Raw genomic sequence first — 26449 nt, 5'->3', positions numbered from 1 at the left:
ACCTTCCATGACAGGAGTCGCAGGGGGACCTCTCTAAGTGGTTCGAAGGGATGCGCTAGCATCACCTCTAATACAAGATTGAGGTCCCACGTCTGAGTGGGCGGCCTGAATGGCGGTGATGCATGGGCGCCCCCCTGGAGGAACGTCTGTACCGCCAGCCTGCTCGCAATCGGCCTCTGAAAAAGTACTGCAAAGGCTGAGACCTGACCCTTTAGTGAGCCCAGCTTCAGCCCCGCCTCGAGCCCTGACTGCAAAAACACCAGAATATCCGCCAGTGAAAATTGCATGGGCTGGATGTGCCGGTCCTCGCACCAGCCAAAAAACCGTCTCCAGACCCAATAGTAAATTCTAGATGATGCCGGCTTCCTGGCCTGTATCATTGTTTGGATCACCCCTTCCGGGAACCCTTTTCTTCTTAATACTTCGGTCTCAATAGCCACGCCGTTAAACGGCCTGGAATTCGGGTGGAAGAGGGGTGCTTGGGACAGCAGATCTTCTCGCTCTGGTAGTTGCCATGCTACGTCGGCCAGAAGCTCCATGATGTTTGCGTACCAGCTCCTCCTCGGCCAGTCTGGTGCTACCAGAATTACTGGCCGCCCTTCCCTCTTGATTTTTCCCAATACCCTCGGAATGAGGGGGAGGGGGGGGAAACACGTAGGGAAGTCTGAAGTCTACCCATGGAATGGCTAGTGCGTCCGCTGCTACTGCCTGCTGGTCTCAAGACCATGCCACAAATGGAGGAACCTTGTAGTTCATCCTGGATGCCATCAAATCCATGTCTGGGGTGCCCCACTTCTGACAAATTGCCTGAAAGACGTCTGGATGTAGCTCCCACTCTCCGGGATCCACTGTCTCCCGGCTGAGGAAGTCTGCCACCCAGTTGTCCACACCTGGGATATATACTGCCGAGATGGACCGCAGGTGGGTCTCTGCCCAGCTGAGTATTCCGGCCACCTCGTCCATCACCCTTGCTCTCTGCGTGCCTGCTTGATGGTTGATATAAGCTACCGCTGTAGCGTTGTCTGTTTGAACTCGTACATCCTTTCCCTTGAGGCTTGGTTTGAAGTGCTGGAGCGCTAGGCGTATGGCTCGTAGTTCCAAGGCGTTGATCGGGAGTTTTGCCTCACTCTGCGACCAATGTCCTTGTGTCGACTGACTCCCCAGTGTCCCGTCCCAGCCGGAACGGCTGGCGTCCGTGGTTAGTATCACCCAGTGCTTTGGGGCTAGTGAACAACCTGCCTGAATCCTCCTGGGACTCAGCCACCATCTTAGGGTGTCCTGGACCCGAGAAGTCACTTGAATTCGATGATCCAGGGTCATTAGGGATCTGTTCCAGTGTGACAGGATCAGGTGTTGGAAGGCCCTTGAATGGAATGCTGCTACCATCTGACCCAATACCTTCATGCACTGTCTGATGGTCACTGGTCTCCCACGCATCAGGGACCTTATGCTGCTGAGGAGCGTTTCTCCCTTCGATTGGGGTAGTTGAATCTGGTGCTTTCTGGTATCGAACACCATCCCCAGAAACTCCAGATGTTGTGTCGGGGCTAAGCAGGACTTGCTGTGATTTATCATCCATCCAAATTCCTCCAGCGTCTGCATGGTGATGAGCAGGATCTCGAGGTTGCTGTCTTGCGATGGCGCCTTTATCAAGATGTCGTCTAAATATGGAATGGCTACTATGCCTCTTGCGTGGAGGAGCGCCATTACTGCCGCCAGGACTTTCGTGAATACTCTTGGTGACGTCGAGAGTCCAAATGGCAGGGCCGTAAATTGATAATGTTTCCCTTGGGCCTCGAAGCGCAGGAATTTCTAATGCGACTCTCGGACCGGGATGTGTAGGTACGCATCCCTGATGTCCACTGAGGACAGGAACTCCCCCGGTTCCATGGATGCTATCACGGATCTGAGGGACTCCATCCGAAAGTGTCTTGTCCTGACATGCTGGTTTAGTCGTCTCAGGTCTAATACTGGCCTGACCCTGCCATCCTTTTTGGGGACTAGGAAGAGGTTTGAATAAAAACCTTGTCTTCTCTGTTCTGTTGGTACTGGCTTCACTACCTCTTGTGCCAGCAGGTTCTCCATTGCCAGCTGGAATTTTGCCGCTCCCTCTGGAGCCGCCGGCACCCTGGACCTGAGGAAGAAATCCCGAGGTCGAGACGCGAATTCGATTGCGTACCCGACGGAAACGATCTCCCGCACCCAGGCATCGGAGACGTGGCTCCACCATATCTCCTGGAACTGGGAGAGCCTGCCCCCCACCCTGCTGACAATGGGTGGGGGCAGTAACTCATGCTGACCTTTTTGTGCCTGAACCCCTGGCCGCTCCTGCATGGGACCGCCAGGTTGGCCTTGACTTAAAGGAGTGGCCCTTTCCCTGGTCTGCTCAGGTCCTTCTAGGCTGGGACCACTGACCTGTTGCAGACCGGGATGTGAAACGGTGGGAAGATCGAAAAAAGGGTTTTTTTCTTAGACGGTGCCTTTTCTCTCCTCGTAGGGACCTGCGGCAGGGAAGTACTCCTCCCACCTGTAGCGCCCTTAATTATGTCATCCAATTTGGCCCCGAAGAGTCGGTTACCCTCAAAGGGAAGTTTCGTGAGCACCATCTTTGACGCTGCATTCGCCGACCACCCTTTTAACCAGAGGGTTCGTCGTGTGGCGACTGATGCGGCGGATGCTCGGGCCACAAATTTTGCTGCGTCCAATCCTGCCGCACAAACGAATTTGCCTGCTTGTATGATGTTATCTGTGGCCTCCAACAGCTCGCTGGGTGGAGCGCCCGCCAGGATGTCTTTACGGAGCTGTTTTGCCCAAGCCACGGAAGCCTTGCTTACCCAGGCGGAAGCGAAAATGGGCCGTAGAGCCGAGCCTGCTGACTGAAAAGCCGATTTTGCTGGCGTGTCCAGCTTCCTTTCTTGTGGGTTTGTTAATGTCGCGACTTTCACTTCCGGTAACGCTGTGCCTCTTGTCAGCCGCGACACAGGCGGATCCACTACTGGCAGTGCCGACCATTTCTTTACGAGGTTTTCTGGAAAGGGATATGTGACCTCCCAGGATTTCCCTGGGTGCCTAAACCATTTGTCCGGGCTTTGCCATTCCTTTTCTATGACGTCTGCGAAGTCCTGGCGGTCAGGGAACACCTGCCGCGGTAGTTTCTGCTGCTTGAAGGAAACTGTCACCAGGGGTGCCTGCGTAGGCTCCTCTGACACCTGGAGAGTTTCTCTAACAGCTACCACCAGACTGTCCATTAAGGTGGCCAGTCGGGACACTTGCTCATCATCCAAATCGGAGAGGGATGAGACCCCCGATCGTTCGTCCTCCTCTGAACCACTACTACCTTCTGCCGATGACTGCGGCTGCTGTGCCTGGGCAGCACTCTGGGAGGCTGAGGAGCAAGAGGCCCGGGCAGGGTCCGGGTGGGATCAGGCCGGTCTTGCCGAATACTGGGACCGCGAGCAGTGCCTAGACCGGTGGTAAGTCCGGATGGATTCTACAGACCCCTGGGATCCGCGATACGAGTCCCTGGACCGGTGGGACCTGGAGGACCTGGATGATTTTCTGGCGTGATGGGACCTGCGGGAGGTGTCCTCGCTACTAAGGGATCTCCGTCTTTTATGTGATCTTCCCCGAGAACGTTCCGGGGAGGATGCCTCAGAACCAGACTCTAGGTGGCGTAGAATTGCCGCTGACGAACTGGCTAGGCCTGAGACCACCGCGGCAAGGGACCTAGCACATTCAGGCACGGCCGCCTGCTGTACAGGGGCGGCGGGGGGCACCGGGGTCCCTGGAGCTGACCGAGCCGGAACACACTTTGCACAGCGGGATTCTGCCTGACCGCATGGAAATTTAGCGTTGCACAAAGCACACGCATAAAATTTGGCCCTCCCCATAGCCTGACGTGAACCCTCTGGTCTAGGGTCAGACATGGCGTAATCACAAGACAATGGGGCCCCAAGGGGAAGGGGTCTCCTCGTACTGCTGCAAGCGAGTACCTGCAGGGGGGAGGGAGGGAACCACGGGGAAGTGCTGCCTCGGCAGGGCTTACCCGGTCCTGCAGCTGTTCGAGGCTGTCCTCGCCCAGCTGGAGCCTCTCAGTGCTGTTGGTATGCGGTGGTTTTCTGGACACTGACGCTGGCACCCGATGCTGCTGGCGTGAGGGCTGCGCTTGAGGAGTTCCACCTGTTGAGACAATACAGAGTGCTGAGCTCTGAAACGGTGCTGTAACGCGCTGAGGGCAGCTCCCTAGCGCAGCAGATCCCGGAGGGGGTACTGCTGCATGAGTGACAGGAGCGGCCATCTTCTTGCCGGGCCGCCCCTTTTTAAAACTCCTGCGCAACCGGAGGGGGCGTGGCCTGCCCCGGAAGCCTGGCCGCGTCGCCGGAAGTACGTTGTGCAGCGCAGAAGGTGGGCGAGTATGGTGCCCCGCCCCCCGGGGCGCCGACTTCCTCCACACCTGCCCAACGCTCTTGTGGACCGTTGCCATGAATCGCGGCCAGGCCGCGCGACTTGCCAGTTTAGCCGCAGCCACCCGCACGTGGTAGGGCGGCCGTCCACAGCCGCGGACGGGTCGTGAATTGTGGTGGGGAACACCGCTAGCCGGAAGGAACCCCGACCCCCTCTGAGTGCCTGCAGGGGGCATATAGCCAATGGGAGGAGCTAACACTTGTGCTTAGTGTCGACTCCTAATGGCAGTGGCTATATCCCATGGTCTGGCTGTGGCCCCCAATGATACGGACGAGAAAGTGCAATGCTTCCTGTGACAACCTATAGAATTATTATGTCCAATGTTTTATTCTCAAAGATAGTTGAATTTGGGTTGCTATGGGAACCCTCTAAATGTGTTTCCCCAAAAGTGTTTTTTTTTCCAATTTTGATCATCTAGAAACCCACCTCTTCCAATCTCATGAGGAAGCAATCAATGAAGTCACGAGGGCAGTTCTCATCCAGGGTGGCTCGGTGAGTGTTCACCATTTCCTTAATAAATTCTTTCACGCTATTTGTAATTTTGAAGATTCTCTGGTGAGGGCCAGGAATGTAAGGCATAATTGTTGGGAATATGTTAAGAAGCTAATTAAAAAAAAAAAAAACAATAATAAAACATAGCATTAATATTTTTCTGTTGGTTGAGTGTCAAATTTACATTCTGTTATGGCCACTGGCTGTGACTGGTGATTCATCTTGCCTCCCCCTCCTGCCAGTCACAGCCAATGGCATCTTAGACCTCTTCTATGCAATAGACATCTTACTGTCCGCCCTGCTGATTGTGTCTACTGTAGTGTGCATGCCTCTTAAAGGGCTAGTGCACCCAACTTTTTTGTCCACGACAAATCCTGTTGTTTCCTATGTGATTTTAAGGCACCCTCTTCCACTGGAGGGTGCTTGATCTATAGGTTCTATTAGGTTATGTGAAAGGTGTATTAGTTCTTGCTTGACTCTTGTTTTTGACCTATGCCTGTGTACCCAGCTTTTCTGAATTCTGCCTGTCAAGACCTCAGTCTGTTCTTTGATTCTGATTTGCCTGATTGCCACCTGCTCTTACTGCTTCTAACTGTATCTCCAATTTGAATGGTATCCTTTTGTCCTGAATTCGGCCTGTTATAATAATGACATCTCTGCCTGTCCCTCCAGTACATTGTTATAGTGCTTTTGATCTGTCTGTGCCAGCTGCCAATATACCAAGGCAACTGTTGGGGAAATCTCCTCTGGGCCGTTGCAGCAATGACTGGACCCCTTAAAAAAGAATTCAAGGGTGAAAACCAAGGAACTGCTAAGTGCAGTCCTCAGGAGTACCTCAAAGTTGAATCAGTCAGTGGCACAATGGGTCATTACAGTGCTTCAACATTTCAGTGATTATAAAGGGTAAGTTGACCTTAACATAGTGAAGGAAGTCTGCAGAATGTCTTGATGAAAATAATCCCCTACCATTTTGTGTCTACCTCTTTTATGCAGACTTCTGTGTCTTCATGTTTAGAGATTTGTGTAATCAGCTCTTGCAGTCATTCTCCCTTCCATTAGTTCCCCAATTCTTGGTAAGCTAAAAAATGTATGTTGACAAAAAGATGAGGACAGATAGAGGGATATATGACTGCAGGGTCAAACTACAAAGGGTTTAAAGGGGTTGTCCCACTTTTTTTTTGTCGCTGTTGGGTGCTGTCACATAGACTTCTTGCGGAGGTGGTGGTGGTGGTGCTGTCACATTTTTTTGTCGCTGTTGGGTGCTGTCACATAGACTTCTTGCGGAGGTGGGGGTGCTGTCGCATAGACTTGTTGATGTTGGGTGCTGTCACATAGACTTCTTGCGTAGGTGGTGGTGCTGTCACATAGACTTGTTGCTGTTGGGTGCTGTCACATAGACTTCTTGCGGAGGTGGTGGTGCTGTCACATAGACTTGTTGCTGTTGGGTGCTGTCACATAGACTTCTTGCAGAGGTGGGGGTGCTGTCACAGACTTGTTGCTGTTGGGTGCTGTCACATAGACTTCTTGCGGAGGTGGTGGTACTGTGACATAGACTTGTTGCTGTTGGGTGCTGTCACATAGACTTCTTGCATAGGTGGTGGTGCTGTCACATAGACTTGTTGCTGTTGGGTGCTGTCACATAGACTTCTTGCAGGAGTGGTGGTGCTGTCACTTTTTTTTTGTTGCTGTTGGGTGCTGTCACATAGACTTCTTGCGGAGGTGGTGGTACTGTCACATAGACTTGTTGCTGTTGAGTGCTGTCACATAGACTTTTTGCAGAGGTGGGAGTGCTGTCACATAGACTTCTTGCGGAGGTGGGAGTGCTGTCACATAGACTTCTTGCGGAGGTGGGAGTGCTGTCACATAGACTTTTTGCAGAGGTGGTGGTGCTGTCACATAGACTTGTCGCTCGGGAAAGAGTGTGGGGGGGGGGGTGTTGTCACAGTAATTTGCCGCTGTGGGGTGGGAGGGGGGCTGTCATAGTAATTTACCTCAGGGTGTAATCCTGCCTGTGCAGGGAGGGGAGGAGGTGAGCTGTGTCTATTGCAAATGGTGGGTCCAGGGGGGGGAGACTGTGGAGGAAACTGTGCAAGAGTGCTCTGTGGGGGGGGGGGGGGACTGTGGGAGGGCATTGTGGGGGGGGTGACACTGGAGGGGGAACTGTGGTGGGGGCATTGTGGGGGGGTGCACTGTGGAGGGGCATGTGTGTGGTCAGGGCACTGAGGGGGTGTATTGTGGAGGGCACTGTGGGAGGGGTTGCACCGTGTGTGGGCACTGAAGAGGGGACTGTTGGGTGGGGGCACTGGAGGGGGGGGGCTGTGTGTGGGGCAGTGTGGAGGGGGCACTGTGAGGGGGGGCATGTGTATGGGCACTGTGAGGGGGGGGCATGTGTATGTCATGTTTGGTGCTACTTTCAATTTCAATAGCAGAGGAACACAATCCTCTACTATTGAAAGTGCTGCTAGAGATAACGATCACCTGCTTACTGCTGTGACAGCTGTAGCAGGAGATTCCTTCATCTCCCCAGCATGTCCCCTCGTCACTGGACACTGGGACACTGTTGTCACAGTGTCCAGTGATGAGGGAACATGCCGGGGAGATGAAGGAATCTCCTGCTAACAGCTGTCACAGCAGTAAGCAGGAGATCACACTGCTCTCACATTGCTCTGAATGGAGCCGGCCGTCTGCCGGCTCCATTCAAAGCAGTGAAGCGTGCGTCTCCATTATGACGCCAGTCCTCCAGTCATGTGACCGTTGTCATCGGGAGCGCGCACGCTGAGGAGAGAGAGGCAGCAGTGCATCATGAGAACTACCCAACGGCGCCATCTTTAAAAAGTTCTTCAGGCAAGCTTTATAAGGGGAAGAAAAGGAATAAAAAGGTGAGCAAAATATCATTTTTGGGGGGGTAAAGCTGTAGTGTGTGATGCTTCTACTCTACAGGGCATTAATGGGAAAAAAAATTAGTTTGAGCTGCGGGACAACCCCTTTAATTTCAGCTTGTAACCATGAATTCATCTAGATCTGCATTTAAAACTGAAACCTAAAGCTTGCTGGCCCCAAAGCAAAATCTGGAAAAGTGAGGAATAAGGAGAATCACAGTGCACCAGACAGCCAGGACACAGACAGTCTGGTTGACAGGCAGGGGATCTTTATCGAAGCAACGCATTCCAGAGTTGGAATGATTCCTTGCTCAGACCTGAAGAAGCATTTCAGAGTTGGAATGACTCTGAAATGTATTGCCCAAATTAAAATTCCCTGCCATCCCAACTGTCTGTGTATCAGCTGTCTGGCGTGCCGTGGTCCTCCTTATTCTTCCTTTGGCTGACTTGAACATGGAGATCCTTCTGCCTCTATTCAGAGATGGCTGTGGCTGATAAAGCCTTTTTGCGTGTTGTGCCACATGCACCCTTCTACAAGGTGAAAGTTTTTGCTAGTACCTTCGCTTATCATCCTTCGGTACCGTACATATGGGAGTGCTGTTTTTTTTCTTATTCTAAAGCAGAATCTGTCACAATTTCAATTTACTTGTGTATTATTATGTGGCAGTGGGGTATTTAGGAAAAGATGAGGGCCCAGGTGCCACTGCTATCTCTGCGCCGTTTATGACTAAGCCCTTGCCTGCATAATAGCTGCAGATACTAAACAGTAGGATATTTTTAATCAAGCTTCCGCAAAGTATCTTTATTTTAATGGCTTACTCAATGGTTTTCTGCTATGCTGAGCCAAGGTGTCCAGTGATCCAGCAGTACGTCCATCCATAGCTGTCCATTTGTCCTTTACTATATTTCCCATATCGGCAGGGATTTACCAATGCCTGTTCATACACACCCGGCAGTTTTTCAAACATGTGGGCCAAAGTTGTCAAAGGTAGTGAAATACTTTATTTTAAATCATGTTAATTACATTGTACGCATATATTTGTTAGACATGTTGTAATATTTACCTGCCCTGAACGGTCGTTGAACAGCCGGAGAATATCCTGAATATATGATAATAGGGTCAAGAACCTTTTGTCTTCATAGTCAAATCTTTCACCAAACACAACAGAGCAAATGACATTGGAAACAGCTTGTCGCAATATATATGATGGATTTATTGGAGAACCTACAAATAAAAAAAGAAGGGGTAAATAATTGCTTCAACTATGAGGTATAATACGGATACAGGGAAATATACTGTTAGACCATGATAAAGCTTACTACACCGTAGGGCTGCAGATGTAGATTAGCTGAGATTTGTCACCTGGGAGCCCTGCCAATCAGCTGTTCTCTTGCATTATTAAGTTGATATCTGCAGGAAGTGGACAGCTCCATGTCCACTGCAGTGGCCAGGATTGGTATTACAGGCAAAGTTCTCATTCACTTCAATGCCTATAATACAAACCCTGGCAACTGCAGAGGGAATGTAGCTGTTTGCTTCTTACAGATACCAACTCAATGCATGAGCGCACCTGACCAGAGAACTGCTGATCAGCAGGGCCTTCATGCAGCAGCATCCAATCTACTATTGGTGGCCTATCCTGCTAATTGGCTAGCGGTTATTTATAACTGGACAACCCTTTTAACTTTAGTCATCATTTTCACAGGTCAGCAACTGATCTAATGTTTATGAGGACAGTTTGATAGTCTCCCAGTTGTAGATATTGGAAAAAATTATCAAAATGTTGCATTTCAGCATGCACTTTTCTTTGTTCCCCCAGGCTGAGCATACTGCACATGCTCATGGGAGAGTCTGCATAGATGTTGGTCAATATATAAGGCTGGTCAGAGATATGAGATAAATATTTTTGGAACTGCACCCACCTTTATCTTTCATAAATTTCTCAGCCAGACAGCGGGCTTCTTCTTGGATTCTTTCTTCAATGCTCCTCTTTCCCATTCCAAAATTTCTCAATGTTGTTAAAGAAAATCGACGCATAGTTTTCCACCTTTCTCCATTGCTTTGAATGATTCCTGTGAATTCAAGCACGTGGTTAAATTGTTTCTAAAAATAAGCGTAAGGGCTTTTACCCACTAGCGTTTTTTTAACGCTGCAATATCGCTGCGTTTTTTTCAATGGGACTTTCTGATGTTAAAATCGCATCGCACAAAAATCGCAAGTTTGTGCTTTTGCAATCTTTGTGCGATGCGATTTTAACATTAGAAAGTCCCATTGAAAAAAATGCAGTGATATTGCAGCGTTAAAAAAACGCTAGTGGGTAAAAGCCCTTATATAAGAAGCTAAATCAAAATCCAGTAAGTTAGGGCTAATTCACATCAGCATTATGCATTTTGATTTCCCTGCTCTGTTCACAGAGCAGTTAAATGGCACCCTCTGACTGAACGGTTCTATCTTATGACGGAACTGAATGGCGCCAAACAGACCCCCGTTGACTATAATGGGGTCCGTTTGATTTCTATCCAGCATTTTGCCTGAATTTAAAGCTACTTTTCCCTGTCTTCTAGCGGAAATCAGCAACAGCAATTTCGAATGGAATTTCAGATGCTTATTTGAACAAACCCTTAATAACCTTTGTCTACATAGTTTTTGTATTATCATCTATAGTGGGCAATATTGTAGTAGCTAAAGCTTGTAGCATTAACCCTTTCCCGCTATAGGATGTACAGTCATGTCCTGCATGGTTGGGGTAAGTATGAATGGAGATCGCAGGGCGCGGCTGAACGGTGCTATTAACCATTTAAATGCCGTTGTCAAGGAGATCGCAGGGACCTGTGCAGGTGTCATGGCAGCCGGGGGCTTTCTGAAAGGCCTCAGGGCTGTCTTGGCAGAATGCCTATGAAGCTATCCCCACTGGGGCATATTATGATACTAGTCTGTTAGATAAATGCCTCTACCTTCACTTTAGTAAATGTTTACTTCCCTCCCAAATGACAGTCCACATTTTTCTCGCTCATCCTGAAGAAAATAGCTAAGATACAAGAAGGGACACTGTTAATAGGAGGGGGTTATAGGCCCGTCTTTAGAGTCCTCCACTGTGCCGCTCATGCACAGAGAGGAGCTCCATGACATTTGGCATTGCATCCATGGTTCGGAATAGGATTATAGTTTTTTTTCCTCTGCCTCATGCCTCCTGCACTAGAATACATATGTTCATGCTGTCAGGGACGGTGGGGGGACTGGCAGGGGTCATCTGGACCTGGATCAAGGCCATCACGTGGTCGGACTATGTTCCCATATTCCTGACCCTTCAAGAGAGATTTAACCATTCCCCTTCCCTCCCACGGAGAATAAATGAATACATCCTTGACCACATTGAATTTGAACAAATTATTAAACACGAGCTAGAACTCTTTCTTAAGGTTAATGCAGGTTTGCTCATTAGTGGTTTCATGGTATTGAACTCCCACAATGCCTTAAAGGGGTTGTCTCACGGCAGCAAGTGGGGTTATACACTTCTGTATGGCCATATTACTGCACTTTGTAATGTACATCGTGCATTAAATATTGGCCATACAGAAGTTATTCACTTACCTGCTCCGTTGCTAGCGTCCCCGTCTCCATGGATCCGTCTAATTCTAATGTCTTCTTGCTTTTTTAGACGCGCTTGCGCTGTGCGGTCTTCTCCCCTTCTGCTTGGTCCAGGCATGAGCGGCGTTCTGGCTCCGCCCCCTTCTACACGTCATCACGTAGCTCCGCCCCATCATGTGTGCCGATTCCAGCCAATCAGGAGGCTGGAATCGGCAATGGAACGCACAGAGCCCATGGTGCACCATGGGAGAAGACCCGCGGTGCACCATGGGAGAAAACCGCAGTGTATCCCTGGGAAAGGACCGGCGGCCATCTTGGGAGAAGATTTTTTAAAGTCCTTATTTTGTCGGATCGGTAAGTAGCAAGCGGCTTAAAAACCGCTTTACTTTGCTATTTTATGCCAGGGGGGTGACAGGGGGAATGGGGTAAGGTAAAATTTTGAGGTTTGCTGCAAGACAACCCCTTTAATCGAACAGGTGCAATATTGGCAAAACTACTTAAGGGCCTCAGAGCCAAGAAGAGGATCATATTTCTCCTCGACTACGACAGGAAAAAAATCCTACATCCCAAAAAAGTTGGTAACGAATTTGTGAAAAAGTTAATTCCTCATTATATAACCTCTTTAAAGCATGACCCAAACGTGTATCACCCTCAACAAGAATAAATCTTAAGTTTCCTATAAAACACCAACCTTCCTTGTCTGTCTCCCAACTAGGTTGCCACTCTTTCAGCACCAATCACCCCACTTGAAGTGCTAGAATCCATCAAAGTACTGAAACTCTACAAAGCTCTGGGTCCAGATGGCTTTTGAATGGTTATTATAAGAAATATGTTTTCTTTCTGGTAGGGCCATGGACAGCAGTGCTTTCTCCTCAGAGATGCTGGAAGCTTTTGTGGTCACGATTCCCAAACCTGGCTGTGATTTACTAAGCATCAGACAATCACAGCCAGCGCTTCCAGGAGGCGGGGATTTTTCAATCCCTGGCCAGAAGATGAAGAAGAGAAACAGTGTCGGGACCCGGGGAGAAGCTGCGGCGGCGGAGAGCGCTTCGGAGGTAATGTATGTGTTTTTTCAAATTTTTTTCTGCAGCTAGAGCTTATATTTGGCTTTGACAGTAGGATTACCTACTGTCAAAGTTGCATCGCACGGCACGAAAATCGCGTTTTCGTGTGATGCGATGCAACAGAGAGGAAAGCTCCAATGGGAAACATGGGCTACAAAACCTCGTGGGCATATGGCTGGACCCGCAAGGTTTATGTGTCAGGTTGTTGCATGCTACAAAATATATATAAAGCATGGGCTTCTCAGACATGCGATTTGTAGCATTGTAGCAACGTGACAAAATCGCACGACTTTGTTGCACATGTGTAGGAGGCCTAAGGAGATACGACACCGCCTCTGACGCACATTTGTAAAGTAATATGTTTGTATTTTGAAATGTATAATCAACTTGAGAAAACGCCTTAGTTATCTTTTTATGTTTCTGTTTGTAAAGAAAAAAAAATTATTGAATAAAAAAATAATTATAAAAAAAAGACAAAAAAGCTCTTATACATTTGTATAATGTGGTTTCGGTTTACAGAGGAATTCACAGATCTCTAGCAGATGACTTATAAAGGAGTGCATTCTGCTGAGGTGTCAGTTGTTTTTGATGAAAATGTGACTACAAAAGTTTTTTATTTTCATGTAAAGATTTTAGGTATCAGATACAGTGGGGGGAATGAGTGGCATATTTTATGGAAAAAGGCAGGTTTTAACCTGTTAACGCTAGAGGACATCAGTTTATGTCCTGGATGCATGGTACTTAACACAGCAGGACAAAAACTTACAGCCAGTGGGTGTCATGGTCTCAGAGTGAGCTTGCACCATCCTGCAGTGGGAGCTGGCTGTGATTGGTAGCCAACCTCCTGCTCCTACATGCTGCAATCAATATACACTGTGGCATGTAAAAGGTTCACAGATGGAGTGCGATCCCTCTGTGATATCATCAGCACTTCACAATGTAATTGAGGTGGGCTGATAGGTTGCCCTGGCAACTAGATGCCAGACACTAGTGTCCTGCCCTGCTGTGTCCTATGATCGCTAGTGTAATTGATAAGGCATTGCACTACAGATTTCCTGCAATGAATCATCATAACGACCGTAGCTTTTATTGTACCGTAGCTTTTATTGTATAAGTTCCCAACAGGGGGAAAAAAAGGATAAAAAATAAAAATATTCTAAAAAAAAAAAACATTAAAAAAACACTAACAAATACTTTTTGCGCACTTTCACATTTGCAATACGTATCATATACAATAAATTGAAGCTGCACGGCAAAAAACCTATAAAAAAACACCTAACAAATGTAGGCAAAATGCTTATTTTGTTCATTTTACCTCCCAAAAAAGACAATAAAAGTGAACAAAAAAGCAGTATGTACCCCCAAAATAGTACCAATAGAAACTACAGTTTTCCCCCAATAAACAATCCCTCATGTTGCCATATCTACGTAAAAATAAATTTATGGCTTTTGAAAAGGGGAGATGAAAATCATTAAAAAATCATTGTGTCCAAAAAAGGCTGTGTCCTTAAGGGGTTAAAACAGTATGAACTGAACCTCTTTATCAAGATTGCAGGCATAATAATTAATGATACTCAGAGCACCTGAGGTGGCAAAACCTGACAAACATGATTTAAAGGGGTTCGTTCTGTCATTACAATCTGTATTTTTTTCTCCAATAAATCTGCCCTGCCGACATAGCCTGTTGTAAATAACACATACAAAATGTTTTTTTCAGAAATACTGTAGTACTTACCTAGGCTCCATTTTTCACCTCCATGCTTTGTTTACATGTTCAGCCCCTCCTGCTAGAAGGTCATTTCCCAGCACCCCTTGCTGTGCTGACCACTTCCGCCCTCATAAAGCTACTACTGCCCATCCAGTGCAGTGAATAGAGCTTCCAGTCCTGCCTGCAATCTACCAAAATCTGCTAGTGTCTCCCTGCCTCTGTCTCTGAACACCCAAAGTTTCCCAAGGACTTCCAGATCTTCCTTGCAATCTCACAGTAGCCACTCAAAGCAGTCACTCATAGCAGTCACTCATAAAAATCACTCACGGTAGCCATTCACAGTAGTCACTCCACATGGTAAAAACAGGAATATTCCCCATGCAATGTATTGTATGAGTGTACATATATATAAATTTATCTATGTGTATATGTATCAAGATGTGTATATATATATATATATATATATATATATATACACTCATATAATATGTATAATAATATATCTACACACTGCATAGGACATGTACGTTCCACGATAGTGAGCGTACATGCGCTTACAACCGTGTCCGGCTGCCCTCAGAGAGACAAAAAAGTGCACAAAAGTGTGCGCAACTGCACTTACATCTGTGTAAAGCTTGTCTTATTGTATGTATATATGTATGCCCTGTTGTACCGCCTCTAGCTTGGATACAAGATGTGATACAGACAGCATGGAGGCTCCAGTACCCTGTTGTACCGCTTCAAGCTTGGATACAAGATGTGATACGGGTGGGGTTGGAGCCTCTAGTACCCTTTTGTACTGCCTCTAGCTTGGATACAAGATGTGATAAGGGGAGCATGGAGGCTCTAGTACCCTGTTTTACCGCCTCTAGCTTGGATACAAGACATGATACGGGGGGGCATGGAGGCACTAGTACCCCATTGTACCGCCTCTAGCTTGGATAGAAGATGTGATACGGGCAGGCATGGAGGCTCTAGTACCCTGTTGGGCCACCTCTAGCTTGGATACAAGATGTGATACAGGCAGGCATGAAGGCTCTAGTATCCCGCTGTACCACCTCTAGTTTGGATACAAGATGTGATACAGACAGGCATAGAGGCTCAAGTTCCCTTTTGTACCACCTTTAGCTTGGATACAAGATGTGATATGGGCAGGCATGAAGGTTCTGGTACCCTGTCATACCGCCTCTAGCTTGGATACAAGATGTGATACGGGTGGGCATGGAGGCTCCAGTGCCCTGTTGTACCACCTCTATATTGGATACAAAATGTGATATAGGCAGGCAGGGAGACTCTAGTACCCTGTAGTACCGCCTCTAGCTTGAATACAAGATGTGATACTGGCGGGCATGAAAATTCTAGTACCCCGTTGTACTACCTCTAACTTGGATACAAAATGTGAAACAGCCGGGCATGGACGTTCTAGGACCCTGTTGTATCGCCTCTAGCTTGGATACAAGACGTGTTATGTGTGGGCACGCTGCCACTTGGGATGCATTATGCATTGACACTTGGGGGTCAGGATAATAGCATGTTGACAATAGAGGGCAATGTATAGCTTTATGTCTTTGGTGATGTTAAATTCATTCTCTGTGGCTGATTTTACACAAGTGAGCACTATATCAGCCCGAGAAACTCAAACCAATATCTCGCATGGCAAATATGCGAGTGTGTCTGCCAGTGCAGTGCGCCTTGTAAGAACAATGCATTGCGATGTGTGTATGTGTGTAAAATATATACAAATACATATACAAACACACACACACACACACCGCTGTAGGAGCAACTGTAAGAAACAAAACAAATGGTGGGAATACGGCGGCCGCCCGATCTTTAACGCACATAGTATTCATAGGGGAGGTCCTATATTTTCTCGGTTAAGTATTAACAGGAGTGAATACTGCTGGTGAAAACAAAACCACAGAAATCAAAGGCTTAGTTTTGTCCCAATATACGGCTGTGACAATCATAGCCGCATAAGGGAAGAAATTACATTCGCCTGAAACCACCATATACACACACACAGACAAATACAGATAGATAGATAGATGTGTATATATATGCGTGTATATACACGTAAATATATAGATGAATAGACGCGGATGGATAGATGGGCAGATGCAGACGGAAAAATACAGATGGATAGACAGATAAAAACAGACGGATAGACAGATAAATACAGACGGATAGACGCAGACCGATAAACACTGACGGATAGACGGATAAACACGGACAGATAAACGCAGACGGATAGACGGATAAATACAGACGGATAGATGGATAAATACAGACGGATAAACACAGACGGATAGACGGATAAATGCAGACGGATAGACAGATAAACGCAGACAGATAGACGGATAAATACAGACGGATAGACGGATAAACACAGACGGATAGACAGATAAACGCAGACGGATAGACAGATAAACGCAGACGGATAGACAGATAAACGCAGACGGATAGACGGATAAATACAGACGGATAGACGGATAAATACAGACAGATAGACGGATAAACACAGACGGATAGACAGATAAACGCAGACTGATAGACAGATAAACACAGACGTATAGACGCAGACGGATAGATGGATAAATACAGACGGATAGATGGATAAATACAGACGGATAGATGGATAAATACAGACGGATAGACAGATAAATACAGACGGATAGACAGATAAACGCAGACGGATGGACAGATAAACACAGACGGATAGACACAGACGGATAGACGCAGACGGATAGACGGATAAATACAGATGGATAGTTGCAGACGGATAGACAGATAAATACAGACGGATAGTTGCAGACGGATAGACAGATAAACGCAGACGGATAGACGCAGACGGATAAACACAGACGGATAGACGCAGAAAGATATACAGATAAACACAGACGGATAGACGCAGACTAGAGATGAGCGAGCACCAAAATGCTCGGGTGCTCGTTACTCGGGACGAAATTATCGCGATGCTCGAGGGTTCGTTTCGAATAACGAACCCCATTGAAGTCAATGGGCGACCCGAGCATTTTTGTATTTCACCGATGCTCGCTAAGGTTTTCATGTGTGAAAATCTGGGCAATTCAAGAAAGTGATGGGAACGACACAGCAACGGATAGGGCAGGCGAGGGGCTACATGTTGGGCTGCATCTCAAGTTCACAGGTCCCACTATTAAGCCACAATACCGGCAAGAGTGGGCCCCCCCCCCTCCCAACAACTTTTACTTCTGAAAAGCCCTCATTAGCAATGGATACCTTAGCTAAGCACCACACTACCTCCAACAAAGCACAATCACTGCCTGCAGGACACTCCGCTGCCACTTCTCCTGGGTTACATGCTGCCCAACCCCCCCCGCACGACCCAGTGTCCACAGCGCACACCAAACTGTCCCTGCCCAGCCTTCAGCTGCCCTCATGCCACGCCACCCTCATGTCTATTTATAAGTGCGTCTGCCATGACGAGGAACCGCAGGCACACACTGCAGAGGGTTGGCACGGCTAGGCAGCGACCCTCTTTAAAAGGGGTGGGGCGATAGCCCACAATGCTGTACAGAAGCAATGAGAAATATAATCCTGTGCCACCGCCATCAGGAGCTGCACACGTGGGCATAGCAATGGGGAACCTATGTGCCACACACTATTCATTCTGTCAAGGTGTCTGCATGCCCCAGTCAGACCGCGGTTTTTAATTCATAGACACAGGCAGGTACAACTCCCTATTGTGAAGTCACTGTGGACCGACAGCATGGGTGGCTCCTTGGAACCCACCGGCGGTACATAAAAATATCCCATTGCATTGCCCAACACAGCTGAGGTAGTAATGTCGTGCTTAATGCAGGTGGGCTTCGGCCCACACTGCATGCCCCAGTCTGACTGGGGTTCTTTAGAAGTGGAAACAGATGCATTTATAATTCTCTGTGGACCCACAGCATGGGTGGGTGCCAGAAAGCCACCGGCGGTACATAAAAATATCCCATTGCATTGCCCAACACAGCTGAGGTAGTAATGTTGTGCTTAATGCAGGTGGGCTTCGGCCCACACTGCATGCCCCAGTCAGACTGGGGTTCTTTACAAGTGGAAACAGATGCATTTATAATTCCCTGTGGACCCACAGCATGGGTGGCTCCCTGGAACCCACCGGCGGTACATAAAAATATCCCATTGCATTGCCCAACACAGCTGAGGTAGTAATGTCGTGCTTAATGCAGGTGGGCTTCGGCCCACACTGCATGCCCCAGTCTGACTGGGGTTCTTTAGAAGTGGAAACAGATGCATTTATAATTCCCTGTGGACCCACAGCATGGGTGGCTCCCTGGAACCCACCGGCGGTACATAAAAATATCCCATTGCATTGCCCAACACAGCTGAGGTAGTAATGTCGTGCTTAATGCAGGTGGGCTTCGGTCCACACTGCATGCCCCAGTCTGACTGGGGTTCTTTAGAAGTGGAAACAGATGCATTTATAATTCTCTGTGGACCCACAGCATGGGTGGGTGCCAGGAAGCCACCGGCGGTACATAAAAATATCCCATTGCATTGCCCAACACAGCTGAGGTAGTAATGTTGTGCTTAATGCAGGTGGGCTTCGGCCCACACTGCATGCCCCAGTCTGACTGGGGTTCTTTAGAAGTGGAAACAGATGCATTTATAATTCCCTGTGGACCCACAGCATGGGTGGCTCCCTGGAACCCACCGGCGGTACATAAAAATATCCCATTGCATTGCCCAACACAGCTGAGGTAGTAATTAGAGATGAGCGAACGTACTCGTCCGAGCTTGATATTCGTGCGAATATTAGGGTGTTCGGGATGCTCGTTACTCTTAACGAGCACCACGCGGTGTTCCGGTTACTTTCAGTTTCCTCTCTGAGACGTTAGCGCGCTTTTCTGGCCAATTGAAAGACAGGGAAGGCATTACAACTTCCCCCTGTGAAGTTCAAGCCCTATACCACCCCCCTGCTGTGAGTGGCTGGGGAGATCAGATGTCACCCGAGTATAAAAGTCGGCCCCTCCCGCGGCTCGCCTCGGATGTCTTGTGAGTTAGCTGAGGGAAAGTGCTGTTGGTGCCGGAGCTGCTATAGGGAGAGTGTTAGGAGTTAGTGTAGGCTTCAAGAACCCCAACGGTCCTTCTCAGGGCCACATCTATCCGTGTGCAGTACTGTGGAGGGTGCTGTTAGCAGTGTTGCACAAATTTTTTTTTTTTTCAAAATCGGCAGTCTGCAGAGCATTGCGCCTTGCATTAATAGTACAGGGACAGAAGTGGTGGTTAGGCAGGGAGAGTGTTAGGAGTGAGTGTAGGCTTCAAAAACCCCAACGGTCCTTCTTAGGGCCACATCTATCCGTGTGCAGTACTGTGCAGGCTGCTGTTAGCAGTGTTGCATATTTTTTTCTTTTCAAAATCGGCTGTCTGCAGAGCATTGCGCCTTGCAGTAATACTACAGGGAGAGAATTGTGTAGGCAGGGCCAGAAGACATATATTATTGATTGAATATAGTCAGTGGGCCCTCCGTTTCCCAAAAAGGGAAACATTCTATTTGTCCTGCAGGCTTGCGCCAATTTATTTCCTGCCTGGCAAAAGTCTCCGCTGTGCTGCACTTCATATAACTGCATTTCTGTGCAACACATATCTTATCTGATTGAATATAGTCAGTGGGCCCTCCGTTTCCCAAAAAGGGAAACATTCTATTTGTCCTGCAGGCTTGCGCCAATTTATTTCCTGCCTGGGAAAAGTAACCGCTGTGCTGCACTTCATATAACTGCATTTCTGTGCAACACATATCTTATCTGATTGAATATAGTCAGTGGGCCCTCCGTTTCCCAAAAAGGGAAACATTCAATTTGTGCTGCAGGCTTGCGCCAATTTATTTGCTGCCTGGGAGAAGTAACCGCTGTGCTGCACTTCATATAACTGCATTTCTGTGCAACACATATCTTATCTGATTGAATATAGTCAGTGGGCCCTCCGTTTCCCAAAAAGGGAAACATTCTATTTGTCCTGCAGGCTTGCGCCAATTTATTTCCTGCCTGGGAAAAGTAACCGCTGTGCTGCACTTCATATAACTGCATTTCTGTGCAACACATATCTTATCTGATTGAATATAGTCAGTGGGCCCTCCGTTTCCCAAAAAGGGAAACATTCTATTTGTCCTGTAGGCTTGCACCAATTTATTTCCTGCCTGGGAAAAGTAACCGCTGTGCTGCACTTCATATAACTGCATTTCTGTGCAACACATATCTTATCTGATTGAATATAGTCCGCGGGCCTTTTCTTTTTAAAAAAAGGGAAACATTCTATGTGCCCTGCCTCTGTCAGTCCTCAGCGTTCTGTGTACGTGTGTGGTGGGTGGAGATAGTAAACAAATCATACGCAGCCAGCTACGTTTAACAGCAGGCTTGCGCCAATTTATTTCCAGCCTGGGAAATCAAATCACTGGTAATACACCATGCTGAGGGGTATGGGTAGGCCTATAGGACGTGGACGCGGGCGAGGACGCGGAGGCCCAAGTCAGGGTGTGGGCACAGGCCGAGCCAGTGCGGTGGCCAGGGGTAGAGGCAGGGCCAGACCGAATAATCCACCAACTGTTTCCCAAAGCGCCCCCTCGCGCCATGCCACCCAGCACAGGTCAAGGTGCTCTACGGTGTGGCAGTTTTTCACAGAGACGCCTGACGACCGACGAACAGTGGTGTGCAACCTTTGTCGCGCCAAGATCAGCTGGGGAGGCACCACCAACAGCATGCGCAGGCATATGATGGCCAAGCACCCCACAAGGTGGGACGATGCCCGTTCACCGCCTCCGGTTTGCACCACTGCCTCTCCCCCTGTGCCCCAACCTGCCACTGAGATCCAACCCCCCTCTGAGGACACAGGCACTACCGTCTCCTGGCCTGCACCCACACCCTCACCTCCGCTGTCCTCGGCCCCATCCAGCAATGTCTCTCAGCGTAGCGTCCAGACGTCGCTAGCGCCACAGTTTGAGCGCAAGCGCAAGTACGATGCCACGCACCCGCACGCTCAAGCGTTAAACGTGCACAATGCAAAATTGAACAGCCTAGAGATGCTGCCGTATAGGCTTGTGGAAACGGAGGCTTTCAAAAGCATGATGGCGGCGGCGGCCCCGCGCTACTCGGTTCCCAGTCGCCACTACTTTTCCTGATGTGCCGTCCCAGGCCTGCACGACCACGTCTCCCGCAACATTGTACGCGCCCTCACCAACGCGGTTACTGCCAAGGTCCACTTAACAACAGACACGTGGACAAGCACAGGCGGGCAGGGCCACTATATCTCCCTGACGGCACATTGGGTGAATTTAGTGGAGGCTGGGACAGAGTCAGAGCCTGGGACCGCTCACGTCCTACCCACCCCCCGAATTGCGTGCCCCAGCTCGGTGGTGGTATCTGCGGGGGTGTATGCTTCCTCCACTAAACCACCCTCCTCCTCCTCCTACGCAACCTCTGTCTCGCAATCAAGATGTGTCAGCAGCAGCACGTCGCCAGCAGTCGGTGTCACGCGGCGTGGCAGCACAGCGGTGGGCAAGCGTCAGCAGGCCGTGCTGAAACTACTCAGCTTAGGAGAGAAGAGGCACATGGCCCACGAACTGCTGCAGGGTCTGACAGAGCAGACCGACCGCTGGCTTGCGCCGCTGAGCCTCCAACCGGGCATGGTCGTGTGTGACAACGGCCGTAAGCTGGTGGCGGCTCTGCAGCTCGGCAGCCTCACGCACGTGCCATGCCTGGCCCATGTGTTTAATTTGGTGGTTCAGCGCTTTCTGAAAAGCTACCCCCACTTGTCATACCTGCTCGGAAAGGTGCGCCGGATCTGCGCACATTTCCGCAAATCACACACGCACGCTGCCACCCTGCGGACCCTGCAACATCGGTTTAATCTGCCAGTGCACCGACTGCTGTGCGACGTGCCCACACAGTGGAACTCTACGCTCCACATGTTGGCCAGACTCTATGAGCAGCGTAGAGCTATAGTGAAATACCAACTCCAACTTGCGCGTGGGAGTCAGCCTCCTCAATTATTTACAGAAGAGTGGGCCTGGTTGGCAGACATCTGCCAGGTCCTTGGAAAATTTGAGGAGTCTACCCAGGTGGTGAGCGGCGATGCTGCAATCATTAGCGTCACCATTCCTCTGCTATGCATCTTGAGAAGTTCCCTGCAAAGCATAAAGGCAGACGCTTTGCGCTCGGAAACAGAGCCGGGGGAAGACAGTATGTCGCTGGATAGTCAGAGCACCCTCCTGTCTATATCTCAGCGCGTTCAGGAGGAGGAGGAGGAGCATGAGGAGGATGAGGAGGAGGGGGAAGAGACAGCTTGGCCCACTGCTGACGGTACCCATGCTGCTTGCCTGTCATCCTTTCAGCGTGTATGGCCTGAGGAGGAGGAAGAGGAGGAGGAGGAGGATCCTGAAAGTGATCTTCCTAGTGAAGACAGCCATGTGTTGCGTACAGGTACCCTGGCACACATGGCTGACTTCATGTTAGGATGCCTTTCTCGTGACCCTCGCGTTACACGCATTCTGGCCACTACGGATTACTGGGTGTACACACTGCTCGATCCACGGTATAAGGAGAGCCTTTGCACTCTCATTCCCGAAGAGGAAAGGGGTTCGAGAATGATGCTATACCACAGGGCGCTGGTGGACAAACTGATGGTAAACTTCCCATCCGACAGCGCTAGTGGCAGAAGGCGCAGTTCCGAGGGCCAGGTATCAGGGGAGGCGCAGAGATCAGGCAGCATGTACAGCGCAGGGAGGGGAACATTCTCCAAGGCCTTTGCCAGCTTTATGGCTCCCCAGCAAGACTGTGTCACCGCTCCCCAGTCAAGGCTGAGTCGTCGGAGGAGGAATATTATACACAGATTGATGAAGCAGAAATGTCCCCGTTTTGGATGGTGAGAGAGAACGATGCTTCCATCCGCGGGTGCAGCCTACGTATTGCTTAGGTATCGCTGCTGTCCGCTGGTAGAGAAGAGAAGTCTGGGGAAATCCAGGCTTTGTTCATCTTGATCAGTGTAAGCCTGTCGGCATTGTCGGTTGACAGGTGGGTACGCTTATCCGTGATGATTCCCCCAGCCACACTAAACACCCTCTCTGACAGGACGCTAGCCGCAGGACAAGCAAGCACCTCCAGGGCATACAGCGCGAGTTCAGGCCACATGTCCAGCTTCGACACCCAGTAGTTGTAGGTGGCAGAGGCGTCAGGGAGGACGGTCGTGCGATCGGCTACGTACTCCCTCACCATCCTTTTACAGTGCTCCCGCCGACTCAGCCTTGACTGGGGAGCGGTGACACTGGGGAGCCATAAAGCTGTCCAGGGCCTTAAAGACTGTTGTACTGCCTGTGCTGTACATGCTGCTCGATCTCCGCACCTCCCCTGCTACCTGGCCCTCGGAACTGCGCCTTCTGCCACTAGCGCTGTCGGATGGGAATTTTACCATCAGCTTGTCCGCCAGGGTCCTGTGGTATAGCAACACTCTCGAACCCCTTTCCTCTTCGGGAATGAGAGTGGAAAGGTTCTCCTTATACCGTGGGTCGAGCAGTGTGTACACCCAGTAATCCGTAGTGGCCAGAATGCGTGTAACGCGAGGGTCACGAGAAAGGCATCCTAACATGAAGTCAGCCATGTGTGCCAGGGTACCTGTACGCAACACATGGCTGTCTTCACTAGGAAGATCACTTTCAGGATCCTCCTCCTCCTCCTCCTCAGGCCATACACGCTGAAAGGATGACAGGCAAGCAGCATGGGTACCGTCAGCAGTGGGCCAAGCTGTCTCTTCCCCCTCCTCCTCATCCTCCTCATGCTCCTCCTCCTCCTCCTGAACGCGCTGAGATATAGACAGGAGGGTGCTCTGACTATCCAGCGGCATACTGTCTTCCCCCGGCTCTGTTTCCGAGCGCAAAGCATCTGCCTTTATGCTTTGCAAGGAACTTCTCAAGATGCATAGCAGAGGAATGGTGACGCTAATGATCGCATCGCCGCTCACCACCTGGGTAGACTGCTCAAAGTTTTGAAGGACCTGGCAGATGTCTGCCAACCAGGCCCACTCTTCTGAAAATAATTGAGGAGGCTCACTCCCACCGCGCCGCCCATGTTGGAGTTGGTATTCCACTATAGCTCTACGCTGCTCATAGAGCCTGGCCAACATGTGGAGCGTAGAGTTCCACCGTGTGGGCACGTCGCACAGCAGTCGGTGCACTGGCAGAGTAAACCGATGTTGCAGGGTCCGCAGGGTGGCAGCGTCCGTGTGGGACTTGCGGAAATGTGCGCAGAGCCGGCGCACCTTTACGAGCAGGTCTGACAAGCGTGGGTAGCTTTTCAGAAAGCGCTGAACCACCAAATTAAAGACGTGGGCCAGGCATGGCACGTGCGTGAGGCTGCCGAGCTGCAGAGCCGCCACCAGGTTACGGCCGTTGTCACACACGACCATGCCCGGTTGGAGGCTCAGCGGCGCAAGCCAGCGGTCGGTCTGCTCTGTCAGACCCTGCAGCAGTTTGTGGGCCGTGTGCCTCCTATCTCCTAAGCTGAGTAGTTTCAGCACGGCCTGCTGACGCTTGCCCACCGCTGTGCTGCCACGACGCGCGACACCGACTGCTGGCGACGCGCTGCTGCTGCTGACACATCTTGATTGCAAGACAGAGGTTGCGTTGGAGGAGGAGGAGGAGGAGGAGGGTGGTTTAGTGGAGGAAGCATACACCGCCGCAGATACCACCACCGAGCTGGGGCCTGCAATTCTGGGGGTGGGTAGGACATGAGCGGTCCCAGGCTCTGACTCTGTCCCAGCCTCCACTAAATTCACCCAATGTGCCGTCAGGGAGATATAGTGGCCCTGCCCGCCTGTGCTTGTCCATGTGTCCGTTGTTAAGTGGACCTTGGCAGTAACCGCGTTGGTGAGGGCGCGTACAATGTTGCGGGAGACGTGGTCGTGCAGGGCTGGGACGGCACATCGGGAAAAGTAGTGGCGACTGGGAACTGAGTAGCGCGGGGCCGCCGCCGCCATCATACTTTTGAAGGACTCCGTTTCCACAACCCTATACGGCAGCATCTCAAGGCTGATAAATTTGGCTATGTGGACGGTTAACGCTTGAGCGTGCGGGTGCGTGGCGGCGTACTTGCGCTTGCGCTCAAACACTTGCGCTAGCGACGGCTGGACGGTGCGGTGCGAGACATTGCTGGATTGGGCCGAGGACAGCGGAGGTGAGGGTGTGGGTGCAGGCCAGGAGACGGTAGTGCCTGTGTCCTCAGAGCGGGGTTGGATCTCAGTGGCAGGTTGGGGCACAGGGGGAGAGGCAGCGGTGCAAACCGGAGGCGATGAACGGCCTTCGTCCCACCTTGTGGGGTGCTTGGCCATCATATGTCTGCGCATGCTGGTGGTGGTGAGGCTGTTGGTGGTGGCTCCCCGGCTGATCTTGGTGCGACAAAGGTTGCACACCCCTGTTCGTCGGTCGTCAGGCGTCTCTGTGAAAAACTGCCAGACCTTAGAGCACCTTGGCCTCTGCAGGGTGGCATGGCGCGAGGGTGCGCTTTGGGAAACAGTTGGTGGATTATTCGGTCTGGCCCTGCCTCTACCCCTGGCCACCGCACTGCCTCTTGCAACCTGCCCTGCTGCTGCCCTTGCCTCCCCCTCTGAAGACCTGTCCTGAGTAGGCGTTGCAAACCAGGTGGGGTCAGTCACCTCATCGTCCTGCTGCTCTTCCTCCGAATCCTCTGTGTGCTCCTCCCTCGGACTTACTGCCCTTACTACTACCTCACCGATAGACAACTGTGTCTCATCGTCATCGTCCTCCTCACCCACTGAAAGGTCTTGAGACAGTTGCCGGAAGTCCCCAGCCTCATCCCCCGGACCCCGGGAACTTTCCAATGGTTGGGCATCAGTGACGATAAACTCCTGTGGTGGGAGAGGAACCACTGCTGCCCAATCTGAGCAGCGGCCCGAGAACAGTTCCTGGGAGTCTTCCCGCTCCTGAGCATGTGTCATTGTAGTGGAGTGAGGAGGCTGGGAGGAAGGAGGAGCAGCAGCCAGAGGATTCGGATTTGCAGCACTGGACGGCGCAGAACTGTGGGTGGATGATAGCTTGCTCGAAGCACTTTCTGCCATCCACGACAGGACCTGCTCACACTGCTCATTTTCTAATAAAGGTCTCCCGCGTGGATCCATTAATTGGGCGATGAATGTGTGGACGCCAGAAACGTGCCTCTCTCCTAATCGCGCAGCAGTCGGCTGCGATACACCTGGATCAGGAGCT

At 50.1% G+C, this 26449-nt stretch overlaps 1 protein-coding gene across 1 annotated transcript in view; it reads right to left on the bottom strand.

Moving 5' to 3' along the window:
* The window catches only part of LOC136580506 (cytochrome P450 2C8-like), a 68496-nt gene that overhangs the window by 24871 nt on the left and 17176 nt on the right, over positions 1-26449 (bottom strand). The window contains exons 3-5 of the mRNA XM_066581111.1: positions 9759-9908; positions 8900-9060; positions 4891-5067 (exon numbers count right to left, since the gene is read on the bottom strand). Of these exons, the coding sequence (XP_066437208.1) occupies positions 4891-5067; positions 8900-9060; positions 9759-9908 (488 nt within the window). The remainder of the gene's footprint in view (positions 1-4890; positions 5068-8899; positions 9061-9758; positions 9909-26449) is intronic.

Source organism: Eleutherodactylus coqui, chromosome 10, assembly GCF_035609145.1.
Source record: "Eleutherodactylus coqui strain aEleCoq1 chromosome 10, aEleCoq1.hap1, whole genome shotgun sequence".
Classification (NCBI taxonomy): Eukaryota; Metazoa; Chordata; class Amphibia; order Anura; family Eleutherodactylidae; genus Eleutherodactylus; species Eleutherodactylus coqui.
The sequence above is the reverse complement of the archived record's forward strand: the minus strand, read 5'-3'. Positions and strand labels throughout refer to the sequence as shown.